This window comes from Pipistrellus hanaki, assembly GCF_964339955.1.
Source record: "Pipistrellus hanaki genome assembly, chromosome: 3".
NCBI classification, from domain to species: Eukaryota; Metazoa; Chordata; class Mammalia; order Chiroptera; family Vespertilionidae; genus Pipistrellus; species Pipistrellus hanaki.
This window is the reverse complement of record NC_140505.1, coordinates 183475292-183493976: the sequence shown is the minus strand read 5'-3', so window position 1 is coordinate 183493976 and position 18685 is coordinate 183475292. Positions and strand designations below refer to the sequence as shown.

General features: G+C 54.8%; 1 protein-coding gene across 2 annotated transcripts; it reads right to left on the bottom strand.

The window, feature by feature from the left end:
- Nucleotides 1-9120: 9120 nt before the first annotated feature.
- On the bottom strand, nt 9121-18626 carry MPST (mercaptopyruvate sulfurtransferase). 2 transcript variants are annotated; one of them, XM_084879657.1, is made up of 3 exons: nt 18497-18626; nt 12657-13293; nt 9121-9677 (listed from the first exon to the last, which is right to left on the bottom strand). In XM_084879657.1, the coding sequence occupies exons 2-3, from the start codon at nt 13255-13257 to the stop codon at nt 9379-9381; spliced, it is 900 nt and encodes a 299-aa protein (XP_084735783.1). In that variant the 5' UTR covers nt 13258-13293; nt 18497-18626; the 3' UTR covers nt 9121-9378. The 2 variants fall into 2 exon arrangements, with proteins under 2 accessions (XP_084735783.1, XP_084735782.1); XM_084879656.1 differs by having other exon boundaries at nt 18399-18507.
- Between the last annotated feature and the right edge of the window lie 59 nt (nt 18627-18685).

The following is an 18685-nucleotide window of genomic DNA, read 5'->3' as shown; positions in this document are numbered from 1 at the left end:
GCGACCTCCCTGGCTCACTGCTGGTGCCTGGCAGGCTGGCACCAACCCGCGTGGTTTCCAAGTGCACTTCCACCAGCGAGGCCCCTCTCCCACTTCCCTGCCTGCCATGGATTGTCAGCACTCCTTGGGCAAGATGTCCAGGGAGGAAAAGTGGATGGGGCCCTAACCGGTTTGGCTCAGTGGATAGAGCATCAGCCTGAGGACTGAAAGGTCCCAGGTTCAATTCCGGTCAAGGGCATGTGCCTGGGTTGTGGGCACATCCCGGTAGAGGGTGTGCAGGAGGCAGCTGATAGATGTTCCTCTCCCATCGATGTTTCTAACTCTCTATCCCTCTCCCTTTCTCTCTGTAAAAAATCAATAATATATATATATATAACTGTATATATATATATATATATATATATATATATATATATATATATATATATATATATATATATATAAAATTTTTTTAAGTGGATGGGGCACTGGATCAAAGTCTGGAGAACTGGGTTCCATCCTGACTTTGGTAGGATGAGGTACGATACTAGGGAAGAAGGGGTTGATTGTGTGGGTCCCTTTCTGAGCCGGCTAGCTCAGGGGCGGGACTGGCATGGTGGGTACTGCAGGACGGGGGCAGAGGGACAGCTCCTAACGCCACCTGGGGCCAGGGAGGCACGAGGGCTGAAGAGGGAGCGGTCCTCCTTAACTTCCTCTCCTTTCCCAGGATGCAGTGCTGGTCTTAGACTGAGTAGGCAGGCATGGAGGCTCCCCTCATCCATCCCAGTGTCACACACACACACATCCCCGCACCCTGGGCAGCCTGGCCCTGTGCTGGGGAAAGGCTCCCTCACCACCCAACGCTCTATGTTCTCCTTCGGGCCTTTCCTCCTGGCAGGGAATAGGTCACCGCTGCTGGGCTGTTTCCCAAGGACTCGCCAGCGTGTTCCAGAGCAAGTCCTCTCTGGACCTGTTTTCTCTTTCGGGAGTTGGGAGTTATAGTAGTCTAGAGTGAGGTTCTGGAGACTGACGTATTACGTGTCTGTAAAACACCTGGCACGGTCCCTGGCCATAGTACATTGAATGGACGGACCAACGAATGAATGAGTGAGTGAGTGAAGCGGGGTATAAACTGGTCTCAAAAGACCAGCAGCGCCCCTGGCGATCAGAGCGCCCTCCGCCGTTGTTAGCTGCGACCAAGCTAGAGCAGGAAATGCTTTTAAAAGGGGGGTTCTTTCAGAAGAGAAAGTAAATAAAGATAAAAATTATGAACAACAAATACGTAACTATCAACAAGTGAATCTAAAAACCAAGGAAATTTTTAAAAAAATCTGATGAACAATATTAACTGTTGAATATAATAGAATCAGAGGTATGGAAGGGGAGTGAACTGACGATTCTTGGGGAAAAGGGGAGAGGGAGATGTGGGAAGAGACTGAACATAAACTGTGCACCTATGGATGAGGACAATGGGGGGTGGGGAAAGGGAAGAGGGTGGGGTGGGAACCTGGTGGAGGAGAGCAATGGGGGGGGGGGTGGGGGGGGAAGGAACATTTATAATAATATGAACAATAAAAATTTATTTAAAAAAAAAAAAAAAACCAACTGAAAGTGTTGTAGGCAGGAGTGACCTGGTCAGCTTTGCAACTTAGGTCGTCTTGGGGCTGAGCCCCGTGCCAGGGCTCACTGCCATCCAGCACGGGAGCTGCCCTGCGGATGGTGGCCCAGGGGTGTGCGCGGAGGCTGAGCCAGCATCTTTGCTTTCCCAGTAGAGGGGGGAGCTTTGACTGAGCCAGTCTTGCCTCCTCCTTTCCCAGAATCCCCATCCCACCCCCCAATTCCTGGATACTGGTGTCCCCTTGGCAAGTATCTGAAATATTCCCACCTGAAGCAGCAACCTCACTGATGAAGGCTCGGCTAAGAACCAGGTGGCAGGACCCATGGCCCTTACATAGAGCTGACAGATGCCACCACATCTTGCCTGTGGCTGGGTTTTGTCTGGAGGAAGCCATGTTTCGGTGGCAGGGATTGGGGGGGGCGGGGAAATGCCCCCACTGCTGGAAAAGGACTCCTGACCCCTCTGTCCCACCAGCCACCATTCAGTGCCATCCCTATTTGCTGAGCCACAACTAGGTGCCAGACACTGAAACCCAGAGATGAAGGAAGTCGTCAGGGGGCCGCTGGTCTGGAGGGGGCCTCGGTGTGGGGCGGTGCTTGCAAGAGGCTTGGACAAAACTCAGAATCCCAGGCAGTCCTGTTTGTAACCACACAGGGACTGACGTTCCTCAGAGCTGTTTGCTGTTCTTCCCCGTTTAGAGGATCAAGGCAAACATTCCTTAGATGCTTTCTGGGGTAATGGCTATCCTGGAGGCCAGCCAAACTTCCGCTGGTTACACTGCCCCCTGCTGTCCCCTTGTGGGAAGAGCAGATGCTTTTTTAAAAATATATATTTTATTGATTTTTTTACAGAGAGGAAGGGAGAGGGATAGAGAGTCAGAAACACAGATGAGAACACCAATCAGCTGCCTCTGCACACTCTCTACTGGGTATGTGCCTGCAACCAAGGTACATGTTCTTGGCCAGAATCGAACCTGGGACCCTTGAGTCCACAGGTCGTCGCTCTATCCACTGAGCCAAACCAGTTAGGGCCAGATACTTTTGAATATGGCTCTGAATTGGGCTTGAAAGTAAGCCGAGAGAGGTGCATTATGGGACAAAGGCTCCCAGGCAAGGATGCCAGCCCAGGCTTTGTGGCTTGCTAGCTGGGTGGCTTGGGAGCGTCACTGAACCTCTCTGAACTTCATTTCTAAATTGGGAATGCTAATAGCTCTAACCAGCCTCCTCCGGGGATCCCACTATTCCACGCAAGCGTCCTTCTGGCTCCTGCGGCTGTCCTCCCACAGCCTGAAACAGGAATCACTCAGAGCCAGGGTTCTATTAACCACCCCCTGGGCCTCTTGAGCCCCCACCCTGCCGCCAGAGAGTCTGCACCAAGCATTTTTGTGGATTATCTCTCTCTCTCCCGGGCCTGGGTCCCTCCCAGCCCACGAGGCCCCAGAATCCAGGACACACAGGTCTAGCTCCACAAACGGCCTCCTTGAGCCCCTCTTACAACCGGACAGTCGATGGGTCGGTGCTGCCCATGAAGCAGAGACAGGGTTGAATCATACATGAACATTTTTTTCCAGTACTGCTGGCAGCGTGGGAGAGCAGCAGGTCACCCACAGGACTCTGCTCTGCAACTAAGTAGCAACTAAGATTTGCAACTTAGATCATCTTGGGGCTGAGCCCAAGGCCATTGCCATCCAACACAGGAGCTGCGGTACCCCTTCCTCCTCTCCTCTCCCCCCCCACCCCCCCATAAACCAGCTACTTATATAGGGTAGGTCTAGGATTACCTGGAGAGTAGGGGTTACAGGCATGGGGAAATAGGAGGCTATGGGTGGGAGGACTCCATTGTTTGGGCAACAAGGTTGTTAATCCCTCCATGATAACAGGCAGTTCTTGGATGAGCATGGACCACATTCCAAGGTTGACGGGGGTCCAACTCCCAGCCAGGTCAGAATGGCCTTTCTTTAGCCAACACAAGGCAACCGGGGTTTCCAGAGCATGACTAATATTTCCCATAACCATAGCTGGTCCCCAATATTCTTTTTTTTTAATTTTTTTTTTTATTGATTTTGTACAGAGAGGAAGGGAGAGAGATAGAGAGCCAGAAACATAGATGAGAGAGAGTTATCGATCAGCTGCCTCCTGCACACCCCCACTGGGGATGTGCCCACAACCAAGGTACATGCCCTTGACCGGAATCGAACCCGGGTCCCTTCAGTCCCCAAGCCGACGCTCTATCCATTGAGCCAAACCGGTTTTGGCTGGTCCCCAATATTCTATTTTTACCCCTAACATTCTCACTCAGTCTGCAGAGGAGGAAGGGGCACCCCCCATCCCAGCCCCCCAAGGCAGGGGAGGTAAAGTGCCACAGCACCCAACCCTGCTTCTTTTTTTAAAAAAAATTCTTGCCGAAACTGGTTTGGCTCAGTGGTAGAACGTCGGTCTGCAGACTGAAAGGTCCCAGGTTCGATTCCACTCAAGGGAATGTACTATGGTTGCGGGCACGTACTATGGTTGCGGGCACATCCCCGGTAGGGGGTGTGCAAGAGGAAGCTGGTCGATGTTTCTCTCTCATCGACGTTTCTAGCTCTCTAGCTCTCTTCCTTCCTCTCTGTAAAAAATCAATAAAAATACATTAAAAAATCCTTTATTGATTAAGGTATCATATTTGTCCTCACCCCCTCCCCATTCTCATCCCAAACCCCTCCCCAAGAATGCCCCCACCCCCCTGTTGTCTGTGACCACTGATTAGGCTTACATGCCTGCATAGGTTGATCTCCCACTTACCCCACCACTCCCCTACCTTCCCTCTGAGGTTTGACAATCTGATCAATACTTCCCTGTCTCCGGGTCTGTTTTTGTTCAACCCTGCTTCCAGAGAAAGCCTGTCTGCTTCCAGAGAAAACTCTGCTTCCAGAGAAAGCCAGCTGCTCCCGCTGGCCTCCCTCACGTCTCGGCCATAGGCAGGAGGCGTGTGGTCTCCTAAGTTTCTAAGCTAGCTCTTAGCCACCGTGGCTGGAAGAACTACTTCAGGTAGTCCAGCACCTTGGTTTAGAATGTGGGTGCAGTGAGCAGCCCCGGCTGACACGGAGTAAAAAAATCCCGTGTTTAAAAATTAAGGGCAGAGGGTGTGGCAGGAACCTGGTGGAAGGGATCTATGGGGTGGGGGTGGAGAGGGGAGAAACAATTGTGATAATCTGAGCAATAAAGATTTATTTAAAATAAATAAATAAATAAATAAAAGAAAAAAAGAAACAGGAGATCAGGGCATTTGCCCAGGTTTTGGGCTTGATCCCCAATAGGGGGCGTGCAGGAGGCAGCCAATCAATGATTCTTTCTCATCATTGATGTTTCCATTTCTCCCTCACCCTTCCTCTCTGAAATCAATTAAAAAATATTTTTCTTTAAAAAAAATAAAAATAAAAAAATAAAATTAAAAAAAAAAATAGCATTCTGGCCGAAACCGGTTTGGCTCAGTGTATAGAGCGTCAGCCTGAGGACTACAAGGTCCCAGGTTCGATTCCGGTCAAGGGCATGTACCATAGTTGCGGGCACATCCCCAGTAGGTGGTGTGCAAGAGTCAGCTGATCGATAATTCTCTCTCATCGATGTTTCTAACTCTCTATCCCTCTCTCTTCCTCTCTGTAAAAAATCAATAAAATATATTTTTAAAAAATCCTATGATTTAAAAAAAATAGCATTCTGTTTTGAAGTAATTTCAGGCTTAGAGAAAAGTTGCAAAAACATCCTGATTTCCATCAAACTTATTTGTCTCAATAATTGGAGAATGCGTTGATGATTCTTGCCATAAACAAGTATGACTATGCAGACTGCCAAATTGTGATTTTTCTATTTTCAACATGCCTTCTGCATTTATTAGGTGGCATTCTATTCTCTAAGGGAGATATTTTCCTTCTCATTCATTCGTTCGTTCATTCATTTATATCAGAATGGACTATCGGATTCCTATTAGATTCTATGGGTTATAATCTGTTACTATTAATATTCCCTCAGCTGAGGCCAGGAGGAGCACCATGAATAAGATGTTACCCACAGGGTCATTCGGGCCGGCGGGGGGGAAGGGGAGAGGAACAGTAGTGGGAGCGGGACAGGACATTCGTCACAGTAATAATTCATTGTTACTGTGCCGGGCTCTGGTCTCGGTGCTTTCTATGAATCTGATTCTTTGAGGCAAGTGCTGGGTTACCCTCAGGTCACAGATGAGGAAGTTGAGACACCTGCCCACGCCCAGAGCCGGGGAGCAGGAGGGCCCGATGCCTCCAGGGGCTGTGCTTTGAACCCTATCCCCCTGCTGTGTCTTTACATGGAGGGAGGAGTCACAGTCCAGGAATTCCTAAAGGGGCTGTCAGCCTTGGCAGAGAGGCCTCTGAGACCCCTGCCACCGGCTCCCCCTCTCCCCACCCTCCGAGGGTCTGCCTTCATCCTCCATTGCCGCAGATCCTGGCACGAGGCCTGTCCTTCAGGGTGGACTGAAATGGAGGGTGGGACAGGCTGGGTCTGTGAGCGTCTTGGGCATGATGGGCAGGGGACCGGGACCAAGATGGTGGGAATAGAGGTGGAAATCCAGAGACCTCAGTGCTGACTGGCTGGGGACAAGACGGGGGGCGGGAGGAGGCAGCCTTGGAGAGCTGCCAGGACTGGGCACAGATGACCCTGCATGGTGGCAGGGAATGTGGGCTGAGGAGCAGGCAGCGGACACAGGGATCGAGTCCAGCCAGAGGCTGCAGGCCCAGACTCCAGTCCCAGCTCCAGACAGTGGTGAAGACACTGGGATGGGTGGCATCATTGAGAGCAGGCTCACCTAGAAGCAGGCGGGGGCTCTGGGTGCGTCAGCAGGGCCGACCTGAGACGGTTGCGAGGACGGGAGCCCCGGAAGGCACATCAGTTGGAGACATTCAGTTCAGGACAGACAGTCCCTGAGGGCCTCGCTGTGCAATAACATGGAGAAACACAGCCTTGGAGCTCAGCGGCCTCTGTACTGTGCTCCGTGCCCTCACAGCTGAATGCGTTCAAGATTTCGGTGCATGCCCTAGCCAGTTTGGCTCAGTGGATAAAGCATCAGTCTGCAGACTGAAAGGTCCCAGGTTCGATTCCTGTCAAGGGCATGTACATTGGTTGCGGGCACATCCCTGGTAGGGCGTGTGCAGGAGGCAGCTGGTCAATGATTCCCTCTCATCGATGTTTCTAGCTCTCTATCCCTCTCCCTTCCTCTCTGTAAAAAAAAAAATCTATATTTTTAAAAAATTTCGGTGCTTAAACTGATCAAGTGTCCGTTAACCTAGAAACGTCATCTCCTCCAGAAGACCATGTGCCAGGCGCTAAGGATGAAGCTCCGCTCTGCGTCCACAGCTGGGTGATCCCAGCAGGAGGGCACCTTACATCGGCTCCAGCTTTACCCTGTTTGCCATCACACCCACATCACAGACACGTCAGGGGAGTTTGATCCCATTTTTCAGAGACGATGACGACAGAGAGGCGGCCAGAGAGGTCTAGGAGGCAGACCTGGGGCCCTGTGCAGAGCTGACTCCAGTGTGGTGCGGGGGCTTCCTCAGGCCACGACCCCTCAAGGGGGTGACCCAGGGAATGGCCGTGTCCCAGCACACCTGGTTGGACGAGGCTGGGACACTGCTAACGGCCTGGCACAGAGCGGGTGCTCAGCAAATATTTGCCAAGCAGCCACACATTTCATCATCGCGGTTCCGTGGTGTGGCAGGTTCCTGCCCGCGGTGCCCGGGTGCCCGGGAGGCGGGCCTCTGCGGCGAGTGGCTCCTTGTTCTGGAGTTCAGGCTTGCCAGAGGCAGGGGGAGCTCAGGGCTCGCCAGCTGTCAAGTTCAACCCAAGTTCTGAAACGCTGGAAGGCGTGGCTCCACTGAAGCTGTCCAGACCCATGAGGACCTTCCCAGGAAGAGAATGCCCTGGCTCAGCCTGGGCACCTTGCTGGGGGTAAGGGGCGGGGTGGTGGGACCTTGCTGTATCCCACATCTCAGGATGTCTCCCCGTGGAGACACTTGGCCATCTCACATGAGCGTGCCACGCATGTTTCCAAACCCCAAGTTACATTCCATTCTCCCCTAATGTTGAGATCTGGAAAACCACTGCAGGCAAGGCCCATTGGAGAGGCTCCTACCCTGAGCATTTTAACTCGCTTTTCCAGGCAGGAGCCCAGTTCTCACATTCCTTGCTCTTCCTCCGCCCCAGGGCCGGAGTATGGGAGGCACTCACCGTGCTGCGTAAGTAAACGTCTTTTAACAACTAGGAACTGTCCGTGTTTGCTCTGTGTCCAGCACCAGTTTCTATGGTTCTCTCACTCAATCCCCATATTGCTCTAAGAAGGTACTCTCACTGCCATTTTAAAGATGAAGAAATCGCCCTAGCCAGTTTGGCTCAGTGGATAGAGTGTCAGCCTGTGGACTGAAGGGTCCCGGGTTTGATTCCAGTCAAGGGCACATGCCCAGGTTGCAAGCGCCATCCCCAGTAGGGGTCATGCAGGAGACAGCCAACCAATGATTCTCTCTCATCATTGGGGTCAGTGTCCTCTGCTCCTACATCCGGGCATGTCTGGAGATGGCTTTGGTTGTCACAACGGAGGGGCCCATTGGCATCTGGTGGGTAGAGGCCAGACATGCTGCCAACCATCCCACAGCCCCAGGACCAGGGGTGATCCGACCCAAAGGCCACAGAGCGGAAGATGAGCAACCCTGAGCTGGAAAGACGGGACTCCCGGTCTGAAATCCCTTCTCCTGAAGCGCATACTGTTCTCATCTCACAGGTAGGAAGCTGAGGCTCAGCGAGGCTGGGGCTTCCTTGGGAAAGTCATGGCCTGCTGGTTTTTCCCCCCTCCTTCTAGGGTTCCCCCAATACTGGTGACACTGGCCCTTTGCTACTGACGTGCCTCGGGGGCTTGTAGGTGGGGAGGGTGACCCAGGTGCTGACGGGAAGCCCTGGGGATCTCACACCCCTCTGTCCACCTCTGCACAGAAGACACAGACAGAGGGCGGAGAACAGAGTGGCTCCCAGGGGAAGCCTGGGAAGAGGTTCTCCGTGGGCAGAAAGGACCGACCCCTGGGTCTGCCCACCCCCTGGCAGCTCCAGAGACTAGCCTCCAAGTGTGGACTCCGAGTCTAAAATTAGATTCTCCTCCAACTTAGCCAAATTCGGCCCTCCTCCAGTGCATCCCGAGGGGCCGGGGGGCCCCCTCAGCGGGGGCAGCCTCCTGGTCACCTGTGGACCCCCCTCTATCTGGAAATGACAGGCACCCTCACCCCTGGGCTCTGAGGGGAGCATCAGACATCTCATGGCAGCATTCACCTGAAACGGCGCAGCAGCCAGAAGGGAGAGCCCCAGCACTGGGGGGGAGGGGATGCTTTGTTGGGGGCATTTGGCCCTTGTCCCCAGGACCTCTCAGGGGCGGGGACAGGCCCCCAAGACCCTCGGGCTCCGTGGAGCTCCCCTTGCTGCTGGGCCTGCTGGAAACCTTGGGAAGCCGAGGCAGCCCCGAGTGAGAAGCACTTAGCACTTGGCTGCTTTATTTCCTCAAAAGTAAAACTGCATGTGGGTGGCTCCCCTCCCCCCATGCCCACCACCACCTCCCACCTTCTCTCCCACCAGCCCACAGTCAGAAGAAGTCCTGGCCTCCGGGGTTACACCCCGTGTGCCCCCGGAGTCGGAGGAAGAAACGCTCTTCTGCTGAGAACAGCGTGAGAACGACCAGGCTGGCACCGCGGCGGCTGGGCGCCCCCTGAGCTTCCTGTGTCCCGTCCGCCCGCCTCAGCGGGTCTTCCCCCGGCCCTCAGAGATGATCTCCTCGGGCTGGGCCCGCATGTACCACTCCACCCAGGAGCCGTCGTAGATGGCCACGTCCGGCTTGCCGCAGAGGTAGGCCCCCAGCGCCACGTGGCAGGCGGTGACGCCGGAGCCGCACGTGGCCACCAGCGGCCGGGACAGGTCCACCTTCTTGTCCTGGAACATGCGGCGGATCTCCTCGGGCGTCTTCTCCAGGCCCTCCTTGGTCATGAAGTCCGTGAAGGGGATGTTCACGGTGCCGGGGATGTGGCCAGGCTCGATGCCTGCAGCAGGAGGGGACAGACACAAGGGCGTGTGAATGGCCCCGGCGGTAGGAGCCCCCACGCCGCCCTGGCGCTACACCCCCGATGGGCATCATCTCGCGTGGTCCGCACAACTGGGAGCCCAGGTGCGACTCGCGGGCACTCCCATTTCACAGGCGGAGAGGCTGAGGTTCAGGACTGCCCGAGCTCGTGCCTGCAGCCAACTGATGGCGGGAATCCGAGCCCAAGACTCAGAGCCCACCAGAGCCACACTGGCCGGGTTTCCTGAAGACTGACTATGTGCCCTGAGGCAATGGAGAGAAACCAGGCCTCTGCCTCTAGGTCAGGGAGTGCCCGCAGCCAAGGAGTTCAGATCCGGCAGAGCAGGCACACCATAGCTAAACAGTTACAAGTATGATGAGTGCTGCCAAAATGCACACCATATAAGATAACAGCTGGCATCACTGACCGCTCACTCTGTGCCTGGCACTGTTCTGAGCCCCTCCGCTGTACTTTCTCCTTTAATTCCCGGCCCCCCCGCCCCCAAACGCTGTGGGAAAGAAATTACCACCATCTCTTTTGTAGAGGAGGAGACTGAGGCACACAGACTAACTTGCCCAAGTGAGTAGGGGCAGAGGCCCAGAGCCTGTGCTCTAACCATCAGGCAGCACTGCCTGGTTGGGGTGGTCAGAGAAGCTTCTCTGAGAAGTCCCTGAAGGGTGAGTCGGATTCAGCCAGGTAGAGGAGTCTGGGCTGTGGGAACGGGAAGAATCCCGCGGAGAAGCGCTCCTAGGGGACAGGGAATAGCGTGGTGCTTGGAGGGGTTAAAGGTTGTCATGGCAAAAAGCCTAAACAGTGGGGAGGCTGAGGCCCAAGGGGAAACTGAGGCAGGTGGGAGCTCTAGGGTGGCTTCTGCCTCAGTTTACCCCCTGCAGTGGAATGACACTCCTCCAGGGAGGTGCTGACCGCAGCCACTATCTCTTCTCAGGGCCACAGGGATAGCCAGACTGGAGCCACACCGCTAACGGATGCAGAACTGGGCTCAGCCAGAGACATTCCGTAGAGAACTAACTTGGATCCAGAGAAGCACAGCAAACTGCCACGCCCGGTCAGAGCAGTGCTGTCCCTGCGCCTCGAACCCCACCAAGCAAAGCAGGCTCCCCTCCCGGCCGGGACCACGTGGCCAATTCTAGGCGCACTTGGCCGGGTCTCGGGCCAGGGACAGGAGGGATGGAGACAGTGACCTTCTGCGCGGGCTTAGCGCTGCGCTGCTCACTGACATTAAGTGTACCAGCTCCAGGAGCTCACTCCTGGCTGGGCTGCTTCCTGACACCACACACATCCCAGCTGGGTCACCTGACATTAGGCAAGCTTGGCTGAGGTGAGTGTGAAGCACCGGATAAGAGCCACAACCAGGTAAGCACCGTAACTAGATCACTTCCCGTTTCCGGCGTGCATCTGCCAACACAGAGCTGCCACGTGACATTTGACCCTGACCCCATCCTTGAAGTTCCCCATTCTGCTGCCACTGTACACAGGCAGAAACCACAGGTCAGAGAAGAGGTGGCTGCCAGGGGTCACACAGCCAGTGCCATCCAGGGCAGGGCTCTGGCTCGCTGTCCTATGTGGCTTCACTCCTCGGTCCCCGCCTCCACTCCTGGAGGCCGAGCCGAAGGGCCAACAGGTTCCAGATGGCCTTCTTATGAGGCCGAGCCTGTATGGCTTTGTTAGTGGTTGGATAATCAGCAACGAGGCAGGGACCTTCTGAATTTAATACTCTAAGGCAGTGGTCAGCAGTGGTTAGTCAACAGAGTCAAATATCAACAGTATCTCGATGGAAATTTCTTTTGAGAGCCAAATTTTTTAAACTTAAACTATATAAACTAAACTATATAGGTAGGTACATTGCTATTAACTTAATTAGGGTACTCCTTCAATCGCACTGTACGTGCACGCCCACACGTGGTATTATGTGGAAGAGCCACACTCAAGGGGCCAAAGAGCCACATGTGGCTCGAGAGCCTTGGTTTGCCGACCACGGCTCTAAGGCCTAGACTCTGTGCCAGTTACGGGGTGAGCTCCAGGCTGACTGGGGACGAGGCCCTCGGGCCATCCCAAACACGGCTGGGATAGGGTGAGTCCCAGATGCTCTGCCGGCTCCGGGAAGCCCCACCCCTGATCCGAGGGCCTGGGGGTGCCATTCAGGAGAGCATCCCAGAGCCAGTGGCAAGTTCCTCACCCCCTCCCTGAAGCAGGCGCGGGAGAGATGCTGGGGAGTCACTGCTCACAGACATTAAATGCACCAGTTCCAGGAGTTTAAGTCCTGACACCCACAGCCAGGTCGCCACTCTACAGCTCCACTTCCTCTGCTCTCCAGTGACAGCGGACACCTTGAGGCATCATGAAAAAGCTCACACGAGGGCCGCCGACTCGCCTGCTTTGTGGAGACCCTTCCCTGCTTCACATGGGCTCCCTGAAGGCTCCTTGCTTGGAGAATGGAACCCCACCCAGAAGATGCTGCCCCAACTCCGGCCAGCAGCCACCCTCTATTTAGTGCCCCCTCTCCTGCCCTCTGCCAGCCCTGTCCCCTGGCGCGCAGGGGATTGGGGGGAGGGGGGTGTCTCAGCCTCCTCTATCCCAACCCCATCACCCTCAGAGCTGGCCTAGACCTGACTAGGTGCCATTTCTTCGGGGCTTCTCTCAAACCGGGCCTGCCCCCCACCCCTCCTATACAGTGACCCCCTCCATCCATAGCATTGGGTTTTCACATATATACACCCTGGGACCCCAACAAACTTGGGGGAGTCGTTGCCCCAAGCGTCCCTTGTCCTCAGGTGAGGAATGAAGTCAGCGGGGCTCCCATAGGGAGCGACTAGAAACCACATCTTGGGCCCCCACCCCACGCGGGGTCCTTTACAGTCCAGGGCGGTGCCCCGCGGGCGCTGACCCCTCTCCCCGGTGGGGGCACCCCCCAGACCCGTGGGCCACCCCGTTACCTACCATCTCGGGGCTCGGGCTCGGTGCCCTGGAAGCGGCCGGCGGCGCGGGCATCCACCACCTGGAAGCGCCGGGACTCCAGGTTCTCCTTGATGTCCTCGTAGGTCTTGACGAAGGCGGGGTCCAGCGTGGCGCGGAACTCGGCGGGCGCGGGCCGGCTCTTGCCCGAGCTCAGCGGCAGGCCCTGGCGCAGCCAGTTGCGGAGGCCGCCGTCCAGCAGCGACACGGCGGCGTGGCCGAAGGCGCGGAACATCCACCAGACGCGGGGCGCGGCGTACAGGCCCTGGTCGCTGGCGTCGTACACCACCACGTGGGTGCCCGCGCCCACGCCCAGCTGGCCCGCGTACTCTGCGAAGCGCGCGGCGCTGGGCAGCATGTGGTCGTAGGGCGACGTTTGGTCGCTGCACTGGTCGATGTCGAAGAAGGCGGCCCCCGGGATGTGCCGCTCCTCGAACTCGCGGCGCGCGTCGCGGCCCAGCTTGGGCAGGTACCAGGAGGCGTCCAGCAGCTGCAGCGGCGGCCCCTGCCCGGCGCGCGGGGAGCGCAGCGCCTCGGCCACCCACTGCGCCGACACCAGCGCGCGGAAGAGCTGCGGGCGGGCCATGGCGGCGGCAGCGGCGGAGACACTGGGACTGCGGGCCTGGGAAACAGGGGGAAAAGTCAGGAGGAAATCTAGGAAGGGCCGGAAACGCCCTGTGCCTCTGAGGCTGGGCCTGGGGCAGGGGCTGGGCCCGGAGGGGAGGTGGAGCCGCCGGAGGGCAGAGTCCAGGGACCTCTGAAAATCAGCGGCGGGTGAACCCAGGTGCAGACTTGGGTCACCGCGGCCTTCCCTCCCCTCCCCCGCCTGGATCTATGACCAGCACAGCGATGACCATGACCCCTAGAAAGGGCCAGAAGGGCCCCTCGCTGCTGCTTGCTGCGTGGGGCTGGGGGGCACGTTGGGAGAAGACCCAAGCAGAGGCAAAAGCCTTAGGCCCTCCGGAAGGTGCACCCAGAAAGGACGTCCCTGGAGAAACGCATTCACTCAGCATTTACACAAGCAGCCTCGTAGGAGGAGTAGCGGGGGCCCACTGAGTCCGGCTGTGGGGACCGTTTCATCCTCACAACACCTTAGAACAGCGGTTCTCAACCTTCCTAATGCCACGGGGTCTTAGGCGACCCTGCTAGCGGTTCTCTACAGCAGTGTTTCCCAAACTTTTGACATATGTGTACCCTTCTATAATTTTCGTAACGCTGAGTACCCCTCATACTCATGAGAACAGTAGAATTAGGTGCATCTAAGCACGGTGCAGTGCATATCCCCACCAAACTCCGGTGCAACGGGTACCCCCACCAAACTCTTCCCTGGGACTACGGGCCTGGGAAACGCGTACCACACTTTGGGAAACACTGCTCTACAGCAGTGGCTCTCGTTGAAAACCCAGTCAACCTGTTGAGCAGTAGTGACCAGGCTCCACACTAGGCAGTCCCACACGGGAATCCAGACCTCAGCACCAGCCTAAGACCATGGGGAAAACACAGATGTTTACATTACGATTCATAACAGTAGCAAAATTACTGTTATGAAGTAGCAACAAAAATAACTTTATGGTTGGGGGTCACCACAACATGAGGAACTGAATTAAAGGCAGTGGCATTAGGAAGGTTGAGAATGGCTGCCTTAGAACAGGCAGGTCACCGAGTGGGCTGGAAACGTTTCTTCTGCCAAGGCCATTGGGATATTTATAACATCATTCGAGGCTTATAAATGATATTTATAACATCATTCGAGGCTATATTCGAGGGAAGGGGCCACTTGCTGACCTGACAGCTCAGGGGAGGCCTGCATGGCGGTCTTGCAAACTCAAGAGACCTAGAGTCACCACAAAGAATGGTCTGAAATTAAACTTGAACTAAACGCAGTGACGGTGGGCAGTTACTGACAAGGTCAACCTTTACCTAAACTGAGCCTGTCTTTTTGCATCTAGGATAACGGTATCCTTGAAATGTCTGGGTAACTTGTAACTTCCCTTTTTCCGGAGCCCCTGGGGCACAACCAAGTGTGGTGGGCGCCTGGACAGATGCCTCAAATTCCTTCGTTATCGTGTTAATTGTTCCAGCACCCACCTAAGTATGTGTCCTTCATTTTACTTTTTTTTTTTTTTAAATATATTTTATTGATTTTTTACAGAGAGGAAGGGACAGAGATAGAGAGCTAGAAACGTCAATGAGAGAGAAACATCGACCAGCTGCCTCTTGCACACCCCCTATCGGGGATGTGCCCGCAACCAACGTATATGCCCTTGACTGGAATTGAACCTGGGACCTTTCAGTCCGCAGACCGATGCTCTACCGCTGAGCCAAACCGGTTTCGGCCTTCATTTTACTTTTTATCCTATTCCAAGGCTTTCTCTGCCCCCCTCCCTTTGCTTTATCCCTCTTCCTTAATCTATCACCAATGAATTTCATGTAACCCACCTATGTCCCTCTTTTGATTGCAATGTATAAATACAAATGTAAAGCTCCATTCTCCCGAGCATTATCTCAATTCCTTGAGGGTCTGTATACTATGTTGACAGTTTGGCGGGGTGGCTCTCACGTAAACTCACAAAAAAATTCTTTACTGGCTTCAATGTTTTTTGTTTTTACATTAACAAAAGTTATCAACTTAAAGATCAGCCTACTATAGTGGTCAAACATTTAAGTTACTGGCCCCTAATGCCTTGACTGGGCCAGACCAAATGATTTCTGGCCCCGCAGGTCGAATGTTCCCCACCCTGCTCTAGGTGATTTGTTGAGTGAGTCCCTCAGAGGTTTGGTATTATCCTCCCTGTTTCATGAGGGGCCGCTGAGGTCCTCGAAGTGCCCTAACTTGAGCAGCAGTGACCAGGCTGCACACTAGGCAGTCCCATGAGGGAATCCAGGCCTCACTGACCCCCTCCCACAGTCTCACTGCAGGCTGACGTTTAGGAACCATGCTGTAGCTGAAACCGGTTTGGCTCAGTGGATAGAGCGTCGGCCTGTGGACTGAAAGGTTCCGGGTTCGATTCCAGTCAAGGGCATGTACCTTGGTTGCGGGCATATCCCCAGAAGGGGGAGTGCAAGAGGCAGCTGATGGATGTTTCTCTCTCATCGATGTTTCTAACTCTCTATCTCTCTCCCTTCCTCTCTGTAAAAAAAAAAAAAAAAAAAAAAAAAATCAATAAAATATATTTTTAAAAAAAGAACCACGTTGTCCACAGGCCCTGTGCTGGATACAAAGAAACTCTTGACTTGGCCAGGTCCTGGAGGTAAAGGCAGGCCCCAGGACGGCTTGCGGTACAGTATAATTAAGGAAAGCTGAAGGAAGTTCAGCGGGAGCACAGAGGGGCCTGGAATGGAAGGTGTGGGAAGGCTTCCTGGAGGAGAGGGACATCCAAACTGGTTTGACCTTTTCGGGGGGCTTTGGTGAAGGGGTGACCCCAGAACCTGTGGCTTACACAGCTAGGTGATATTGAGGTTTGCCTTGGGCCCCTTCTTAAACCACAGCAGCCCCTGCCTCCCCCACCCTCCCCACCATTCTTGGGGCTCTTTGCTTCAAGGGTACATTTAGAAAGAAAAGAACCACGGTTTGGGAGACAGATCCCCCCTCTCTCACCTGAGAGCCAGTGCCAAGTTCACGCTGCAGCTTAACACATTGCGGACGGAACACGAGAATTCTATTCTATTCTATTCCATTCTTGCTTTGTGTTCTAAGGCTTGTGGCCAATCATACTTTAGAAAGATAGTTGCTTATAAGAACATGTCATAAGTGACTTCAACGTGCAACGGGTATTTAATTTTAAAGCGTGCCTTTAACATTTATGTAAAACTTTTTTTTGTACTCGTTCCATAGAAACTTACCTGGCCACTGGGTAAAGCTAGTAATAGCACTGCTGGTCCGCAGTGTGTTAACAGGTTGGCAATGTGAAGGTGCATATTAAGCTCCCTGGCCTGTTGCCATTTCCCATAAAGGGCTTTCCAAACTCCACCTCTTTTATTTAGCAAAGACTAAATAATGAGGGCAGAGGCCATGGTGATGCATCGCATATGCTGGCATTAATAATCATTCGAAACGGCTTTTCTTTTTCAAAGTTACTCTCATAGGTGGCCCTTTTTAAAAAACGCATTTTTATTCACTTTAGAGAGGAAGGGAGAGGAAAGATAGAAACATTAATGATGAGAGAGAATCGCTGATTGACTGCCTGCTGCACGCCCCTGACTGGGGATAGAGCCCGAAACCCAAACATGCGCCCTGTACTGGAATCAAACCCTGACCTCCTCTTCATAGGTCAATGCTCAACCACTGAGCCATGCTGGCTGGGCTCACAGGTGGGACTTCAGAGGTTTGAAGTCATCCCGCCCCACGCTGCCTGCTGGATTGGCAGTTCTTAAAAAAAAAAAACTGGGAGGTGGAGGGTCTGGGAGAGCAGGCTGCCCGTGTCACCGAAGGGCAGGATCAGGTTCCCGCGTGCTTGGCAGGCCGGGACCAGTGTAGGTGGGGGTGTCTGGGAGTGAAGGGCTCCAGGACATACAGGCCGGCCCCCAGGCCCATCTCCAGCTGCACCAGGGGGAGTGTGAGCCCCAGGCCACCCTCTGGGTGCCCCCTCCCCCCCCAAGATCAGGGCTCCAATCAGACTGGCATGCAAGGACTTCTCAGCCTTGTCCTCCCTGGGACCCCAGCTGCAAAGCACAAAGTTCAGAGGATTCGCTGGGTAAATGCTCCTGCAAGTATGGCTTTTTGCAGCTTCCTGAGAGAATATGATTCTTTCAGAACAAAACAAAACTTTCAAAGGGGATGAGAAAAGCATTTCAGGTATCTGTAACCGCATATGCCAAAGCTAAGTACTGGGCAGTGAGGCCTCACCAGTTGTTAGGGTCTCAGGAATGATGCCAACTGGTTGCTAAAGATGAAAGTATATAAACTTACAGTTAAATGAGAAAACAAAGGCAATTATATTTAAAAGTTTAAAGCCTGGAGTCCTAACCGGTTTGGCTCAGTGGATAGAGTGTCGGCCTGCGGACTGAGGGCACATCCCTGGTGGAGGGTGTGCAGGAAGCAGCTGATCGATGTTTCTCTCTCATCGATGTTTCTAATTCTCTATCCCTCTCTTCCTCTCTTTGAAAAGTCAAATATATATATAATTTTTTTTTTTTTTAAGTTTAAGGCCTGCCGATTGGCAAGGTAAGGAAAGGCGGCTGGTGCCACGTGGGCTCCGGATCTGACACAGCCTGGCCTCCACGCGAGTGCCCCGGGGCAGCCAGCCCAGCTCCTCTCTCTGCTCTTTAAATAAGTTCTGGCCTTCGCCGCGGGGCGATTATGGGCACTAAGGAACACCCCCCAAAAAGTGCCGCCCCTCACAGGCCCTGACAGAAGTTACTTTCATTTCACGCCAGCAAGTTCCTTGCTAAGTTTCTCCTCTAGCCACCCCTGGGCCGGCCGGCCTCTCCCTAGCTTATCTGTCAGGCTTTATGAGTCCCTCCTCCCTCCCTCCCTCCGGTCCTTCCTGGCGGCACCAGGTGTCCCCCTCCCCCAGCCAGAGCCACTCACTCCGCCCCACCCTGCAGGGCGCCCCAAGCCGCTGCACACAGCCAGCCATTCTTAGGGCAAACCCACGGAGCGCGCCCTCCCTCCCAGACTGCAATCCCCTCCTCCTCCGATCAGGCCGCGCAGGGACCCCCGCTCCGTGCACCCCGAAGACCGGCCTCCCCCCTAGCAATCAAACGCGTCATCGCAGTAAAAGTTACCCGGGGTTCGGGCTCTTGGGCTCCCGGCTCGGCCATAGCCCCCGCCGCGGGGTGCCCCCTCCCCGCGCCCGCCGCTGTCCCCTCCTCCCGACACCCACCTGCGGCCGGAGGGAGGCGGAGACTGGGGCACAGCCCCCCGCCCCGGCCACTCGGAGCCGCCTCTGCCCGCGCCTCCCATCGGCCGGGCCTGGGGGACGCCCGCGCCGCCGAGGCCCACCCCGCGCCACCCCGATGCCCCCCGGCGCTCCCGGCGGGGTTTGGGGGGACCCGGGAGGTGCCGAGCAGGG

What these genes read in the sequence shown, in the direction of transcription:
- MPST (XM_084879656.1), bottom strand. Translation starts at nt 18,434, where the DNA reads ATGGCCGAGCCGGGAGCCCAAGAGCCCGAACCCCGG. An exon ending in CCCAAGAGCCCGAACCCCGG is followed by an intron (nt 13,294 to 18,398) that starts GTAACTTTTACT and finishes CCTGTTTCCCAG; the next exon opens with GCCCGCAGTCCCAGTGTCTC. An exon ending in CGAGCCCGAGCCCCGAGATG is followed by an intron (nt 9,678 to 12,656) that starts GTAGGTAACGGG and finishes CTCCTGCTGCAG; the next exon opens with GCATCGAGCCTGGCCACATC.